This window comes from Eschrichtius robustus, chromosome 7, assembly GCF_028021215.1.
Source record: "Eschrichtius robustus isolate mEscRob2 chromosome 7, mEscRob2.pri, whole genome shotgun sequence".
Lineage (NCBI taxonomy): Eukaryota > Metazoa > Chordata > Mammalia > Artiodactyla > Eschrichtiidae > Eschrichtius > Eschrichtius robustus.
The window spans coordinates 9,530,204-9,546,327 of NC_090830.1; the positions used below are offsets into that span (position 1 = coordinate 9,530,204).

Sequence of the window (16,124 nt, forward strand, 5' to 3'; positions counted from 1 at the left end):
AGAATGTGTCCAGACTTCTCACACTTCTCTCCGCGCAGGTGTTGACAATGCCCGAAGGAGAAGCAGTGTGAAGGGAACATCTCTTTGTTTTATGACAGGCTACAGTCACTGGAGAGATTAAAGGAGGTGGCCCAGAGGAGCGGGGGCAAAAGGAGAGAGTTTTTGCCAGTGTCCCCCCATGGAGCAGGGGACAGACACTGCAGCTCCACGAGCTGGGACTGTGCCGTGGTCCTTAGCAGAGCCCAGAGGTGGCAAGACCACATCAGGGAATGCACGGAGGGGGCTAACCCCTGGGTCCCAGGGTTCCCAGCCCCACAGAGAAACCAACCTGTGATTTGGGTCTGCGAGAGAAACACAGGGCTCCTGGACCTCAAGAGTCTTCTCAGGCTTGGATAACAAGGACATCAAGCCCACCCGGATGCACTAAAAATTCAAGGCCCCTCCTTTTCCAAGCACCACATCATCCTCTTAGATTCCTATATGACCCTAAGGAAGGGGCCAGGCCCCAGTTTGGACTGAAATGGAATTTCCTGCCAGCCCAGTAGATTACAGACTCAGACCTGGATTTAAGTCAATGTAAAGAATAATAAAAACAAGTTGTGTTGCTAACTCCACCCTGAGTTTACAGAACTCCTGCTGCCCAAGGAAAAGGCAATTATCATACAGAGCACTTGGTGTTAAGACAGTAGAAATGCAGAAGGATATGGAAACACAGGAGGAACACAAGCCCAGCCCGGGGTGTCTGGTGGGGAGTGAAGAGCGGGTAGAGAGGAGCCCATAGAGGAGATGACACTTGAGTCCAGAAAGATGAGTTGAAGCTGCCAGGAGAAGTCAGGGATGGAAAAGCATTCTAGGCAGAGGGAACAGCATAGGCGAAGGCCTAGAGATGAAAAAGAACGGGACACATGAGCATACTTCAGATAGGTCCAGCCGGACACCTGCATTCGGTTTTCCAGTTTTTCCTTTCTACCCTTGTCATGTCTAGCTCCTGGCTGGGGAGTGGGTAGTAGAAGCCACCATGAGTAGCCTCCAGTCCTTTCTTTCCCTCCTATCACAGCCTAGTCTCAACCACTTCATTTTCACCAAAGTGTATCTGGATGATAAAACTTTTTTTTTTGGCCACGCGGCCTTGTGGGATCTTAGTTCCCCAACCAGGGATTGGACCTGGGCCTTCAGCAGTGAGAGCGTGTTGTCCTAACCACTGGACCGCCAGGGCATTCCCTGGATGATAATACTTTAAAAGTTTACCTCCACTAGGGGGGTGGAATTTTAATAGGTATCCTGTGCAGCTATTGCCCACCAAGTCTATGACAAGTTAGGCCTGTTTCCTACAGAGACATTAGTACGCGAGGAAAGAAAAAGAGGAAGAGGAAGAAAATGGAGGAGACAGCTGGGAAAGGCAGAATTACCCCAAAAGCAGCAGTGAGAATGCAAACAGGACAGTTAAAGGGAAGGCACACAGGGCTTGGGAGAAGGCTTGGGTCCTCACCGCCACACCGCTGAGACCTAGTGGCCTGACCTTGAATGAGTCTAGCGGTATGACCTTGGATGACTCACGTTAAGTGTTCCCAGCCAACAGGAGGGGGTCCACGTGGCTGGTTCCCACGCCCAGCTGATCATCATTATTCTGGTCAGGTCAGGTTTGGGAACGACTTCCCCTGAGAATCTGTGCCTCAGAGGGTGATGGGGTGAACAGGACAAGTGTTTGGAGGCCCAAAGTCTCTTGCTTTGGTCTGAAACCTCTGAGAATAGATGGAATTTAAGATGGGAAGGGCACAGAGAATTCAGGGGTTTTTTTTTGTTGTTGTTTTCTGAAGCACAACAGCAAAGTGAGAGGGCAATCAGGAAAGGCTTAGGCAATCAGGAAAGGTTTAGGACCAGTCTTAGAGGCACTTTCAGGTCTTTTATTATTTTCATTCGCATGGTTGTGACTGTATCAGCTTCTGACGTAGACCAGGCTGGGGATGAAGTTCTTCCTTACATGTTATTGCCAAATCCGCTCACAGACCCAGACCCACGGTGTCGCTCCACTTGTTCTACCTGATCCCAGGCCTTCCCCCTGGCCCTTGCTGTAGTTCACGCAGAAACACCTTTGTTCTCACAGGCCCGTGATGTGTACCGACAGATTATTTGGAGGAGGGCTGATCCTGGTTATTTGAGACTAGTCTAGAAGTAAGCAGTTGTCCTAAAGTATTTCTGAGAGCTCTTGGAGCCACATGTTTACAGTATTATTAGTATAAAATCAAATAGTTTACTCAGAAGCTTTAAAATGTTTATTTTTACAGGCCCCAGGTAACAGCAGGCTGGGCCTCTAGGCAAGGCTCTGGTATTAGATGGGGCACGAAGAAGCCGAAACAGAAAGGGGGATCGTGCGAGCTCGAGGTGGCAAGTCCAGCAGCTCAGCCAGGGGTGGGTGGGGACCTTCCTCTTGCTCCTGGCTGTCGCTCTACTGTCCCAAAGCTGCCTCCATTCTCCTGGATTGGTGACTCTAAAGAAGGCAGAGATCACCCCAAATTAGCTGGTAATTGACCAAAGGGGGGTCTCACCGATGGCAATGAGAATGATGTTTAATTCACGTGAGCATCTTCTGGGGAGGTCCTCAAAAGGCCTGAGTGAAACTCATGGTGAGTTGATGCCACTCAGCTGCTGGAAGGGCACCCGGCCTGGCTCCCGGAGGCCCCAGGTGAGAGCTAGCGAGGCCAGCTGCAGTTACTTGCTTCTCTGGGCCTCAAGTGCCTCATCTGTAATATTCAGGGGGCAGGGGGACAGAGAGCCTCCACATGCCCTTCCAGCTTTAAAAGTCCATGAGTGGTGAGAAGTAGGGGCCCCAAAGGTGAAAAGAGCATCTTCAGGTGAAGGTCACTCTGACACAGGAAGCCCAGTTACAATTAGAGCTCCCACTTACCCAGTACCCCTCCCCGCCCACCCACCCCACCGCCCCATGCTACCTGGTTTACACACAGCCCCGTTTCATCCTCACAGTAACCCTGAGAGAGGGCCAAGTGTCTCCTTTATCCATACTGAGTGCCCAAGATCATAGGGCAAAGGAAGCAGCAGAATTTGGATCTGGAACTTTCTGACTTCAAAATCTACCCGTTTTCCACTACCTTCGGGTTGCTTGAAGTGGTTCCTGCATTGACCACTTGATAACAGACTGTCCTGAGGGGAACAGACTGTCCTGGGGGGATCTCTGTGTCCAAATTTTCCCTTCCTATAAGGGCACCAGTCACAGTGGATGAGAGCTCACTCTGATGACCTCATTTTAACTTGACTGCTTCTGTAAAGACTTTATTCCCAAATCAGGTCACGTTCTGAGGTACTGGGGGTTAGGATGCCAACAAATTTTTTGTGGGTGGGGAGCACAGTTCAACCCATAACAGTCCACTCTCTGGCCCCCAAATTCATGTCCTTCCCATGCGCAAAACACATTCACCCGACATCCCCCAAAGCTTTCATCATTCCGGCATCAACTCTAAATGCAAAATCTCACCTACCCATCATCCACTCAAAGACTCGGCTCTCATCAGCTCCTGAATCAGAATCCCCAGGAGCCCTGGAGGCTGTGGGCTGCACCCGGCAGCCTCTCCACCAGGAACGATCTCGGATTGTCCAACACAGACGCGGGTGAGCTGCCCAAGAGCAGCGCGGTCACGTCCGGACATCTCCCTTTATGAATCACGTTAGATAAGGGCCAATAGCTCCTCAAGACAGTTCCTCAAAGGAAGTTTAAAGATCTCCTCTAAAGATGTCCTTTCAGAGAAACAAAGAGGGAAGCGTGTCAGAGCTTCCTGGCTTTCCCGATCATCAGGAGTCAGAAGAGTAGGGCCTTTTGTGCTTCTTAGTGAAAAAGTAAAGGCAATTCTTTGAACTCGGTGATTTCAGAGTTCATTTATTTTTCCTCTGTTATTATTTTTTGTGCCCTAGCTTTTCTTTTGACCTACAGCTGTTTTCACTACTGATTCTAAGGAAGCCCTAGAGTCCTAACCATATTCAGGATTACAGAAGCTCTCAGGGCAAGCAGCGCTGACACGCTGCTAAGTTTACCTTCTTCTCTGTCTTTGGCAGCAGCCCTGCTCTGTCATCCCTGCACCTCAGAGCAGGGGCTGAACAAGCTGCGAAAGGACCAGGGATCAAGAAGGTGCACCTCTAGAGCAACTTCTCTGGATGATGGCCAAGCTGAGGGAGAGGCGAGGGGAGAGAAGAGATGAACCAAGGGATGAAAGAGGAATGCAGACAAGGGGGAAATACTTGGGTAGAGAGAAGAAAACTTAGAGGCATTGTAAGAAAGGGAAAGAAATGAAGTGGGCATTGGAAAAACCCACGGGACGGGGAAGGAGAAAGGGAAGAAGGAAGAAAGGAAAACCGCAGCCTGTCAGCACTCTCTGGTGGATGTGGTGAACAAACTGGCCGGTCCAGCCTTTCAAATAAGGGTGCTGCTCGAAGTGGTTCCCCCTTTAGTCCTGGTTTCTGCTCCCGGTGCTACTGGAGTTTGCAAGAAGGACACGGTGCCACCTCAGACCCATCCAAGCACAGAGGAGGGCTCAGAGGGGTGCATGAGGGGTGAGATGCCACCTAAGGGGCTGTCCTGGGCCAGGGCTCCCAGAGAGCAGCTCTGTGTGCAGTGCAAACAATACCCCGAGGATGAACAAAGGCAGAACATATGCTGATGCGCTCCGTGGCCAAGGGCACTTAGCTCACTGCGACGAAGCAATGAACTGTACCATCTCCCCAACTCTCCCGACTTTCAAAGCCTCTTTCTTTGTTTCTGTCCTTAATATCTGTATGAACATGAACCAGATTTTATTCACTTTCAACAGGCAATTCTGACTCATTCCACAATGGACGGTTTATTAGTGGTAGAGACGGAATGAGATGGCTACACTGTAACCAGCATGACTATTTTCCTGCCAGTGTAAATTTTCTCAGGGCAAAGGGTTGTTTTTTTAATTAAGTTCATACGGTATAATAATAGATACCCACCTTTGTTATATGCATGTGGATATACAAACAGCTTTATTTTTTTTTAACCTTTACAAGGTAAACCCAGTTAACATATCTAACTGAATCAGTTCCTAAGATGCCAATATGGGAAGAGCTTTTTCTGCCCACAGTTTGATGCATAGGTGGTTATATTTTATATATTTCATTCATTTACTGAGATGGTAAGTATTTAACCAGGGCTTACTATGTGCTGGGTACTGGGCCAGGCGTTGGAGAAAAACGGTCGAGCAAAACAGATGTGCCCTCTGTCCAAGAACTTATAGTCTAATGGGGGAGAGAGACAATGGTGAAATCTTCACAGCTAGAAACGGTGACAGGTGCTGGAAGGGTGCACCAAGGTTGTGTGACATGGAGCTGAATCTACATCAGTTTTGATCGGAAATCTGAAGGGTGGGCAGGAGGTAACTGGACCGGCAGGGGTTGGGGGGAGGGGAAGGGAGGCTTCCAGGCGGCAGAGACAACTTGTGCAAAGGCCAGGAGGCAGGTGGTCCAGGGCTCTCAAGGAAACAGAGCAGGCAGGGTGGCTGCAGTGCAGACGAAGAGACAGAGCAGGCTTGCCGACTGAAGGGAGAGCTACAGGCCCACGTACAGAGCATGGACACCACTGAAGGACTGAGGGTTTACTGGAAAGTCAGCGCAGGTTTCTGAGTAGAGGAATGGCAAGATCTGATTTGTTTTTAAAAGGTCACTCTGGCCACTTTTAGGTGAACAGGTTGGTGGAAGGTGACAGTGTGTGTGGAAATACCAGTTGGGAGGTGAGTGCAGGAAATCTGGTGAGACAGCATGGTAACTGGGTCTGGGGTGGAGACATGAAAATGCCACGTTAACGAGTTTTACACATTATCACCACTTGTGGCTTCATTACAGAAATGGAAGGGATGTGTCCTGGAGGTTACAGAAATGATATGAGATGTTAGAAAGAGGAAGTCATTTTTTGGGTCATATTTCTGTCCAACCCTTTGTTTCTATATGCAAGTGTGGAGATACTATATATCTTTTTTTAAACTGGAAGAACCCTCATCTAATGGATAGAATTCCAGAGTGGGAATGGACATGAGTGTTTCTTTCAGATGCCTGGAGATGTTCTTCAACATCCCTGCAAGTGACAGGCAGATCTCTACTCAGGAGGTCTCTCCCCTCTTTGGAGGAAGCCAACAAAAGTCCACCTACAAGTTTGGGTTCTACCTCTCAAAGTCAAGGAGACAGGTTCTTTCCGAATGACACCCTCCTATCATCATATCCTCAGGTCTCCCATCCCGCCACATATGCTGGGATTTCCAAGTCCCTTTGTCCCAGGTTGTGAGCTTCCATCTTGGCTGGGCCAAACAGGCTAAGTAGCATCACCGGACTCCTAGATCCTGTAGTACTATTACTGTCATCTAAGATCCTATTAGCTGCCCTGGTGGCCTGATCACACTCTTGACTCACTGAGGCTTTTTATACATGAAGCTGTGTTTCCCAGCACCCACCTCCTCTGGTGCCATTGATTTTGGGGGTCCCAAGCAGACCTTATATGTATCCCCATTCAGTGGGTCCCGATCAAGATCTTTTTGAATCTCCTTCACCATCATCATTGAATGAGATGCGAAACCACTGTTAGTAAAATCTAGCTTAACACCTCTTGGCGTCTTGCCAATTACATTTTCAGAAGAGGAAGTGGATGCGGAGGTGAGAGTTGGGGGGCAGGGGTAGGATTTCTCCCTTAATTTCCCCTTCTGTTTTTCCAAACAATGAATATGGGGGAGGAGAAGGATATCCAAACCATTTATTTATGTTCCATCTCCCATGGATAAAATGTTTACCATTCCTCACTTAAAGAACCACCACTTGAAGAAGAATTTAGATCTTTCTTAAAATCTCCAGGAAACTCTCCCAGACGCAGAACATCACAATGCCAAGTTAGCAATCTTCTGACCCACCTCCAGATACTTTCTCATTCTCCTAACTGCTCAAGCCTCAAATGAACAATAAAACATTCAAGCTCCGGCCCTGCCCAAGCCCAAGAAATAAAATAGGGAACACGTGTCTCTAAGCAGGTATCTATGGTTCTGGATATCTGGTTCTCTCCCTAGCCTTTCCAGCCTCAACAAAACTAGAAAAAGCCCCAGTGTGCTCTGGGGGATACATCATTCATTCACTCGCGTGTTCGACAAACATTCGCTGAGGATCAGCCTAGGGTATGGGAGAGCAAGGACAGCGAATTCCTGAAAGGTGAAATCTGAGGAAGATTTTCAATTCAAGTGAAATTAAAGAAAAATCGAGAGCCTGGTCTCAGGTACAGACAGTATTTCACGGCTTTTCAATTCAAGTGAGATTAAAGAAAACTCTAGATTCTGGCTTCAGGTGCAAACACAATATTTAACGATAACGACAGAACTAGAGGCCATTCTAACCAAAGGCCTCTACAGGTGGGATCAGCCACCTGGTTTTGTGGATACTAGTTTATGAAATAGCTCCGAGGGCCAATATTTAGAACAAAACCATTTAATAAAAGTGAAACGAGGAGAGAAGGGGAGAAATGAGAAGGCACGTTGAATGGGGAGAAAGGGAGAGCTCGGGAGGAAAAAAGAAATCCACCCCTTGTGCTCTTTTCTGCCAGAGAGGTTTGAGGGGCTTGTTTCAACCTGGCATCCCCGGTGCAGAACAAAGAGGCTGGGGCGAGAGAAGGGGCGTCTCAGACACGCTTGGGGGCGACTGGGGCCAGGGGGCCGCCGGAGGCGGGCGCCACCAGTAGCCGCTCGCGGGGGGAGCCTCGCACCTCGCCCTCCGGGACCGGGCGCCGCCGCTGTCCCCCGTCCGGCCCCGGGTCGGGCGCCAGGGTCCAGGGTGGTCCCAGGTCGCCCCTCGGGGCTCGCGGGGAGTTCGGCCCCGACAGCCCCGCCCCAGACGCGGACGCCTCGCGATCTAGCGACCCGCGGTCCGCGCTCCGGGTGAGGGTGCGGCGCGGTGTCAACTTACCCGCGCGCACAGGGTCCTCCGGAGAAGCCATGGGGACGGGGTGGGGCCGACGGGCGCCCGAGCCGGGCCGGGCGGCCGGCGGGACGGGGGAGGAGAGCCGGGTTGCAGGGCTGGGTTGCCCTGCCTTTCGGATGCGCGGGGAGCGAACCTCGGCGGCTCCGCGCGCCCCTCCTCCGCCCGCTCCTCCCCTGTCTCCGCCGCTCTTCCCGGCGCTCACTTCCTGCTTGGCAATTAGCAAAGCCCCTGCCGTGCGCGTCCGGGTTCCACCCCCCGCCCCCAGACGCGCGAGCCGGAGCCCGGGTGCAGCGGGCCAGGGCGCGGGGAGAGTCCCCGGGTGCCCCGGGGTCCCCAGCTACCGCCGCGAGCGCCCTTCCAGTCCTGCGCCCAGGTCTCCCACGGCAGGTCCCGCCGCGGAGCTCGCGCGAGTGCTGCCCGGGACCTGCTGCGAAGCGATTATTAGCCTTAAAAGCCGGCTGCAGTCGCGGGTCGCTCTCCTGGCTCCCTCCTTTCGCCCTGAGTCCGGCCGCAACTCTCCTCCGCGCACAGGCCTGGGCGGAGATGCCTGGCGGCGATCTGATGTTAGACCATTTCCTGCTCTTTAGGCAGAGTACGCCGCTGCATGATGGCACACGCTAATAATTTCTATTTTGATTTTTCTTTGGCATTGGTTATTACATGACCTCCAGGGTACTTACAACACAAAGGGAGTGAAAAGAGGAAGCCTGATACACACTCGCACAGCCTCGCTAGAAAAATAGCTTAGGGCTCCCTCGGAAATGCCAAGGTCTAATTTTTTTAATTTTATACCAATTACGTGCGCACAGATTGGAATCTTTCACGAAGAATATTTTTAAGATTGTTATATTTTAACTAAACCTATCATCAGTCATAAATCTATTACTATACGATGGTTACAGGCAATTTAAATTTAATAGTAATCTCTTAAGGGTTTAAAATAACCTTTGTCTTCACACATAAGAATTGAAAGAGAGGAATTGATTTGAAAGAGATAACATAGCTTTTAGTCAATTTATCGTGAAGGAGCAGCCTCTGGCTAAAAACTCAGCTCCGAAAAATGCGGGAAAGCAGCAAGTGTGTACATACCCTCTTGGCGACCACGGGCGTGCTTTGTGCCTCTCCCCCTCTGTTTAGTAGTCCTGAGGCCCATGACACTCTCCAGATCGGCACTTAATATGCCGTGAAAGAAACTAGAGGCTCAGAGAAGAGGGTCCGGCTGGGTGTCGACCTTCTGGTGGAAAGCTCTCTGGGGAATTTGTGGGTGGGAGGATGAACTTCCTTTTGGTCTGCCTTCTGATAGGAAGGGAAATTTTTTTAAACGGTGTTTTCTCTTAGCATCCATTTTGAGGTTTGGTTTGTGGTTCTTTCTGTACTTCCCATGATGATGGAATTATTTCTGAGGTTGGTTGTCAGGAACCACATAGCAAGTCGGCAACACAAGCTCAAGCGTTGCTCTGAAGCTGGTTTGCTTTTCAAAACCCTGAATTAATTGTCTTATCACTCCCACTCTTATTATATCAAATAGAAGATGGGTGGCAGAAACACACTTCAACGTTAATTTTTTAAAAGAAAATTGACTATATATATTATTCCCTTTCATTCCCTTTCCTTGTACCTACTTTTTATGAATTGCAACCATAAGCCCTCATTACCTTATTTTTCCCATGTGCTTTGTGAACTCTGAAGTGTAATGCAAGTGGAATTTTTTTTTTAATTTACAAAAAACTAATTTAAAAACAATTATTTTTTTAAACATCTTTATTGGAGTATAATTGCTTTACAATGGTGTGTTAGTTTCGGCTTTATAACAAAGTGAATCAGTTATACGTATACATATATCCCCATATCTCTTCCCTCTTGTGTCTCCCTCCCTCCCACCCTCCCTATCCCACCCCTCTAGATGGTCACAAAGCACCGAGCTGATCTTCCTGTGCTATGCGGCTGCTTCCCACTAGCTATCTATTTTACATTTGGTAGTGTATATATGTCCATGCCACTGTCTCACTTTGTCTCAGCTTACCCTTCCCCCTCCCCGTGTCCTCGAGTCCATTCTCTAGTAGGTCTGCGCCTTTATTCCCATCTTGCCCCTAGGTTCTTCATGACCATTTTGTTTGTTTGTTTTTTAGATTCCATATATATGTGTTAGCATACAGTATTTGTTTTTCTCTTTCTGACTTACTTCACTCTGTATGACAGACTCTAGGTCCATCCACCTCACTACAAATAATTCCATTTCGTTTCTTTTTATGGCTGAGTAATAGTCCATTGTATATATTGCTACATCTTCTTTATCCATTCATCTGTTGATGGACACTTAAAAACAATTATCATCCACTGGAGTTGCCAAAGGGCTACCATACAATCTATTTGCTGTCACACTGTGTCCTTCTGCTTTTCCTTCTACTGCTACCCAAAGAGGGTTTTTAAACACTCTTTAAAATAGACATTTTTGACTTTTCCTGATAGCACCTAAATTAACTCATGAATCTCGGAATCACAATAAATGGGGATTGGTAACCAAAGAGTCAGATGTGCTGGATTTGACTCACAGGCCTGTCACCATGAGTTTGTGTTACTTTAGCACACAAAGTTACTAGTGTGCTACTTTGTGTGCACACTTTAGCACACAAGGTTTTGTTACTCAAAACTCTTGAGTCTGTAAGAATTTGTAGGATTGTGAAAGTTAAATGAAATATTGCATATATAAAATTACCTAAAAGTGCCTGGCTTATAGTAGGTACAAATAAACCAACTACTTTCCTGCCTTCATTCTTTCCTTGGAATTTAGTCTATTATGAGAAGCTCCTATTGCCTTTGTTATAAGAAATGAACCAGTATTTATTATAGGGTTCGTGCACAGCACGGATCAGTGGATTGATTGATAGCCCCCTCATGCCCCAAACAAAATGCCAAGCCCTGGGAAACCAAAGTGAGAAGTCCCTGACTTTTAGGAGTGTGTGGTCAAGAGAGATTTGCAGATACTCTTTCACTGTAGAACCAAGATAATGAAAGTTTAAAACAGGAAGGGGGATGTGTGGAAGAAAGGGACTAAAGACCTCTGGAAGCCAAGTGGCTTGGTGGTGACCACCCTCAGACTGACAGTTTGCCATGGAAGTTTTCATGCAAATTTTGAGACGTTCGTTTGTGATACTATGGCTAAAGCCTTAAGTGGGGGGAAAACTGTTGGTCTCGTGTCTTTTCACAGACAATGACGGTGATCAGAAATGTTATCTTCAAATGGGGAAAACAGCAACTCAAAACATAGTTTATTTGATTCATCATTGAAGTATGTTGTTTTTGTTCATTTTACATCATTTTGGGTGTTCCTTAAATTTATGCAACCTGAGATAAAAAGTTATATTGTTGAACCACATACTTCCTTATGTCAAAGGGTTGTTGTACATTGTGTGTAAATGAACCCAGCAAACTGGTTAGACCTGCAATGATAGCGTATGGATTTAGGATTATAGGAGACTCCTTATGTTCCAGAATGGGACAGTCCCTCAGTTGAACTGGCTTGATATACCCTTGGGGAATTGTGTTGTGGAAGAGGCGCAAATGAGAGTAAGTTCATTTGTCTCCTTTTTGGAACAGATATTTGCGAACGTTTGTCTAGAGTATGTTAAGGCAGTGGTAGTGGGTCTCTGCTGTTTTGCCACATAACTTCCCATAGTAATGCCCCAGTGTACTCCCGGAGAACCATCATTCCGCTCTCAATCCATGTGATCAGGCCGTGGCACCATCACCCCTGCCTCCTGACTCTAGGGGTTGGCAAGCGACCCAGGAGTAGCCTTTCCAGATACCGCTGAATGAGCCAACAAGCCTAGGAGATGCATGGTACCTTTGCTGGGATGGCTGGGAGATGGGCCTGTGCATGGTGAAAGAAATGAGCAGGACTGAAATGTTGGGGAGGGTCCATATCCTGGAGAGCCTTGAATGCCATACAAAAGCATGTGAAACTATTTTTCAGCAACAGGAAGCCAGGAAGCTAGTTTTTGAAAAGTGGCATATGAAAATTGGTGTTTTTGGAGGATTAGTCTGGCAGCTGTGTGTAGGATAGGATGTGGCGAGGAGAGAATGCAGGCCAAGAGACCATTTCATCTTTACAATACACTGTAATTTACTTCAGGGTTGAATTTACATTCTTGTCCAAATGTGAGGGAAACTCAAACCGGAAATTTTAAAATGTCTTTTTGTGGCCTTTTTAAGCATTCACAGTCTCATACAAATTGATTGCCTTGTAGATTTGCATATATGCACAAAAAATGATGTATTCAAAAACATTAACAGAGAGACTGAAAAACTTAAGGAAAATATTATCATTTTTGCTGCTTTGAATACTGTTTGACAGGAGCACAACATTCTGGTGCATTTGCTTAAGCAGAATTAGTTCTTTTTTTAATTGAAGTATAGTTGATTTACAATGTATTAATTTCTGCTGTACAGCAAAGTGACTCAGTTATACTCACATATACATTCTTTTTTTTTTTTTTTGGCCACGCCATGTGGCATGTGGGATGTGGGATCTATCTTCGTTCCCCAACCAGGGATCGTACCTGCGCCCCCTGCATTGGTAGCATGGAGTCTTAACCACTGGACTGCCAAGAAAGTCCCTATATATTCTTTTTTTTTTTTTAATTTTATTTATTTTTGGCTGCATTGGGTCTTCGTTGCTGCGTGTGGGCTTTCTCTAGTTGCAGCAAGCGGGGGCTACTCTTCGTTGCGGTGCACAGACTTCTCATTGCAGTGGCTTCTCTTGTTGCGGATCTTGGGCTCTAGGCATGCAGGCGTCAGTAGTTGTGGTGCGCAGGCTTATACATTTTTTTAAATATTCTTTTCCATTATGGTTTATCTCAGGATATTGAATATTGTTAACTGTGCTATACAGTAGGACCTTGTTGTTTATCCATTCTATATGTAATCGTTTGCATCTACCAACCCCAAACTCCCGGTCCATCCTCCCCAACCCTCCTTCCCCTTGACAACCACAAGTCTGTTCTCTGTTTGTGAGTGTGTTTCTGTTTCATAGATAAGTTCATTTGTATCATATTTTAGATTCCATATATAAGTGATATCATATGGTATTTGTCTTTCTCTTTCTGACTTACTTCACTTAGTGTAATAATCTCTAGTTGCATTGCTGCAAGTGGCATTGCTGCAAGTGGCATTATTTCATTCTTTTTTATGGCTGAGTAGTATTCCATGGTATATATGTACCACATCTTCTTTATCCATTCATCTGTCGATGGACATTTAGGTTGTTTCCATGTCTTGGCTATTATGAATAGTGCTGCTATGAATGTAGGGGTGCATGTATCTTTTTGAATTATAGTTTTGTCTGGATATGTACCCAGGAGTGGGATTGCTGGATCATATGGTAACTCTATTTTGAGGTTTTTAAGCAACATCCGTGCTGTTCTCCATAGTGGCTGCACCAACTTACATTTCCACCAACAGTGCAGGAGGGTTCCCTTTTCTCCACATCCTCTTCAGCATTTGTTATTTGTAGACTTTTTAATGATGGCCATTCTGACCAGTGTGAGGTGGTACCTCATGTAGTTCTGATTTAAGCATAAATCGTTTTTCAAGGTCTTCTACTTCTCACTTATGCAATGCCTGCCCTTCTACCTACAGGAGGTTGAATCTCACTTGTCTTCACCTATCAGCTTACTTTGAATTATCTACCCATCAAGATACATGAGCTAGAAAACCACAGTTTTTGTGCTGTGTTTGGTTTCCCCAAAAGGGAATGACACAGTGTGGGTGATTCTCAGTATGGTATTTGGCTAAAACGCTTAGAATGCTGTGGGTGGAGCATGGGAGATGGGAAGAGGAAAAGAGAGAGGAAAAGGTGAGGCTGGGCAGCAAGCACTTTTGTTCTAGAAATCCTCCTCCAGCCTCAGGATCCTCACTCACCCCTCACACGTGTGTCCTGGTGCCTTGACTTAGGCCCTATCATACTCAGTATGATTTCCAGCTGCTTTCTTATATATCTTTATTTATAACAATTGATGTCTTGCTCCAGATTTTGAGAGAAAATCTGTTCAAAGAGATGAACTTTATATGTTAAAAACTGAAAACCAACAAATAAAAGTCAGCCAGAGGAGATTTTGTTTTGTTTTGGTTGTGAGGAGAAAAGGGCAAATGAATATTATCAGTGATCAACTAAAAATTGCACAGTCAGCACCCGAGAGCATAGTTTCCTGTGCTTTGTACCCCCAGAATGTAGAACACAGGTTCAAATTGGTGACTTAGGAATCTACAAAATCACCAATCATTTAAAAAATTACTTTAACAACTTGTCATTTAGAATTTATTCTAAGCTAAGACACGAAGGTGGATCCAAGTGAGTCAACTGAGAACTTTTAGAACTAACAGGTGACTTTAGCTTGAAGGAGAGAGAAAGTTCAACAAATTGAACACCAGCAGCTTTCTTGTATACCAACGATAACCAACTGGGCAAAAATGATCCCATTTACAGCAGCAAAGAAAGCTATAAAGTAACTAGGAATAAATTCAATAAAACTGAGTAAAAAACATTGCAAAAACTACAAAGATTTACTGAAAAAACATGAAAATAAATCTGACAACATAAAGAGCTATACCATGTTAATAGATTAGAGGTCTCAATACTAAAGATAGTTATGATTCCCTAATGAATCTAAAGATTCACTACAAACCCAATCACACTAACAAGATTTTTTTGGGAACATGAACCTGATTGCAAACTCACATGGAAGGGTAAATTCAAGATAATATTGAAAAAGAGTAACAAAGAGAGGGGATTTGCCTTCCAAAACAGCAAGATCTTACAAACCAATAGTAACAGTGGATTAATTGAACAGAAAAGAAATTTAAGACACAGACTCGTGTATCCTTTTGGAATTTGCTACATGATAGAGAGAGTTAAATGGTGAAAAGATGGACAGTTCAAAAAATAGTATTGGGATATTTTGATATTTATAGGAACAATACAATTTGTATCACTGCCTCACTGTATACACAAAAGTAAGCTTTAAATAGATTAAATATCTAACTGTCAAACATTTTAACTTTAAAATTATTAAGAGAGAATGTTAAGAGAATCTCTTAATAACTTTGGTAACAGGAAAGGCTTTCTTAAGTCGAAAAATCAAAAGACATAAAATTCTGATAAACCTGACCAGATAAAATTCAAATTCTGTGCGATAATGGAGATATGGACAATATGGAGGTTCCTTAAAAAACTAAAAATATAATTACCATATGACCCAGCAATCCCACTACTGGGCATATACCCAGAGAAAACCGTAATTCAAAAAGACACATGCACCCCAATGTTCACTGCAGCACTATTTACGATAGCCAGGTCATGGAAGCAACCTAAATGCCCATCGACAGACGAATGGATAAAGAAGTTGTGGTACATATATACAATGGAATATTACTCAGCCATAAAAAGGAACGAAATTGAGTCATTTGTTGAGACGTGGATGGATCTAGAGACTGTCATACAGAGCGAAGTAAGTCAGAAAGAGAAAAACAAATATCATATATTAACGCATGTATGTGGAACCTAGAAAAATGGTACAGATGAACTGGGTTGCAGGGCAGAAGTTGAGACACAGATGTAGAGAACAAACGTATGGACACCAAGGGGGGAAAACTGCAGTGGGGTGGGGATGGTGGTGTGCTGAATTGGGCGATTGGGATTGACATGTATACAGTGATGTGTATAAAATTGATGACTGATTAAAAAAATAATAATAAAAAATAAAAAAATAAATTAAAAAAAATTATTTAAAAAAGACAATAGAAAATTATAAAAGAGGGTATAAACTTAGAGAAATTAATTATATATGTAATGTTCTATTTTATAATTATGAAATATAAAATAAAATATAATTATAAAATATTTGTATTTATAATCATATTCAATAAAATAGAATATTATATATAATTTATATATATAAAATAAAAGATTAGTTTCTAAAATTTTAAGCATTTATTCAAACAAATTAAAATACAATAAACATAATTCAATATAAGGTTAGGCAAAGACAAAACAAAGAATTCCTAGAAGAAACAAAAATGGCAAATAAAAATGTGAACAGGGACTCAACCTTCTAAAAATAAGAGAAATACAGATTAAAACAATAATGAACTAG

At 44.9% G+C, this 16,124-nt stretch overlaps 1 protein-coding gene across 4 annotated transcripts in view; it reads right to left on the bottom strand.

Annotated features, from left to right (window-relative positions):
• EDARADD (EDAR associated via death domain) overlaps nt 1-9,260 on the bottom strand; it is a 62,170-nt gene extending 52,910 nt beyond the window's left edge. For 3 of the 4 annotated variants that reach the window (XM_068547559.1, XM_068547560.1, XM_068547558.1), the window contains exon 1: nt 9,064-9,260. In XM_068547559.1, the coding sequence (XP_068403660.1) occupies nt 9,064-9,127 (64 nt within the window). In that variant the 5' untranslated portion in view covers nt 9,128-9,260. Of the gene's footprint in view, nt 1-7,959; nt 8,161-9,063 lie in introns of those variants that run through there. The other variant, XM_068547561.1, reaches the window with a different exon arrangement.
• Between the last annotated feature and the right edge of the window lie 6,864 nt (nt 9,261-16,124).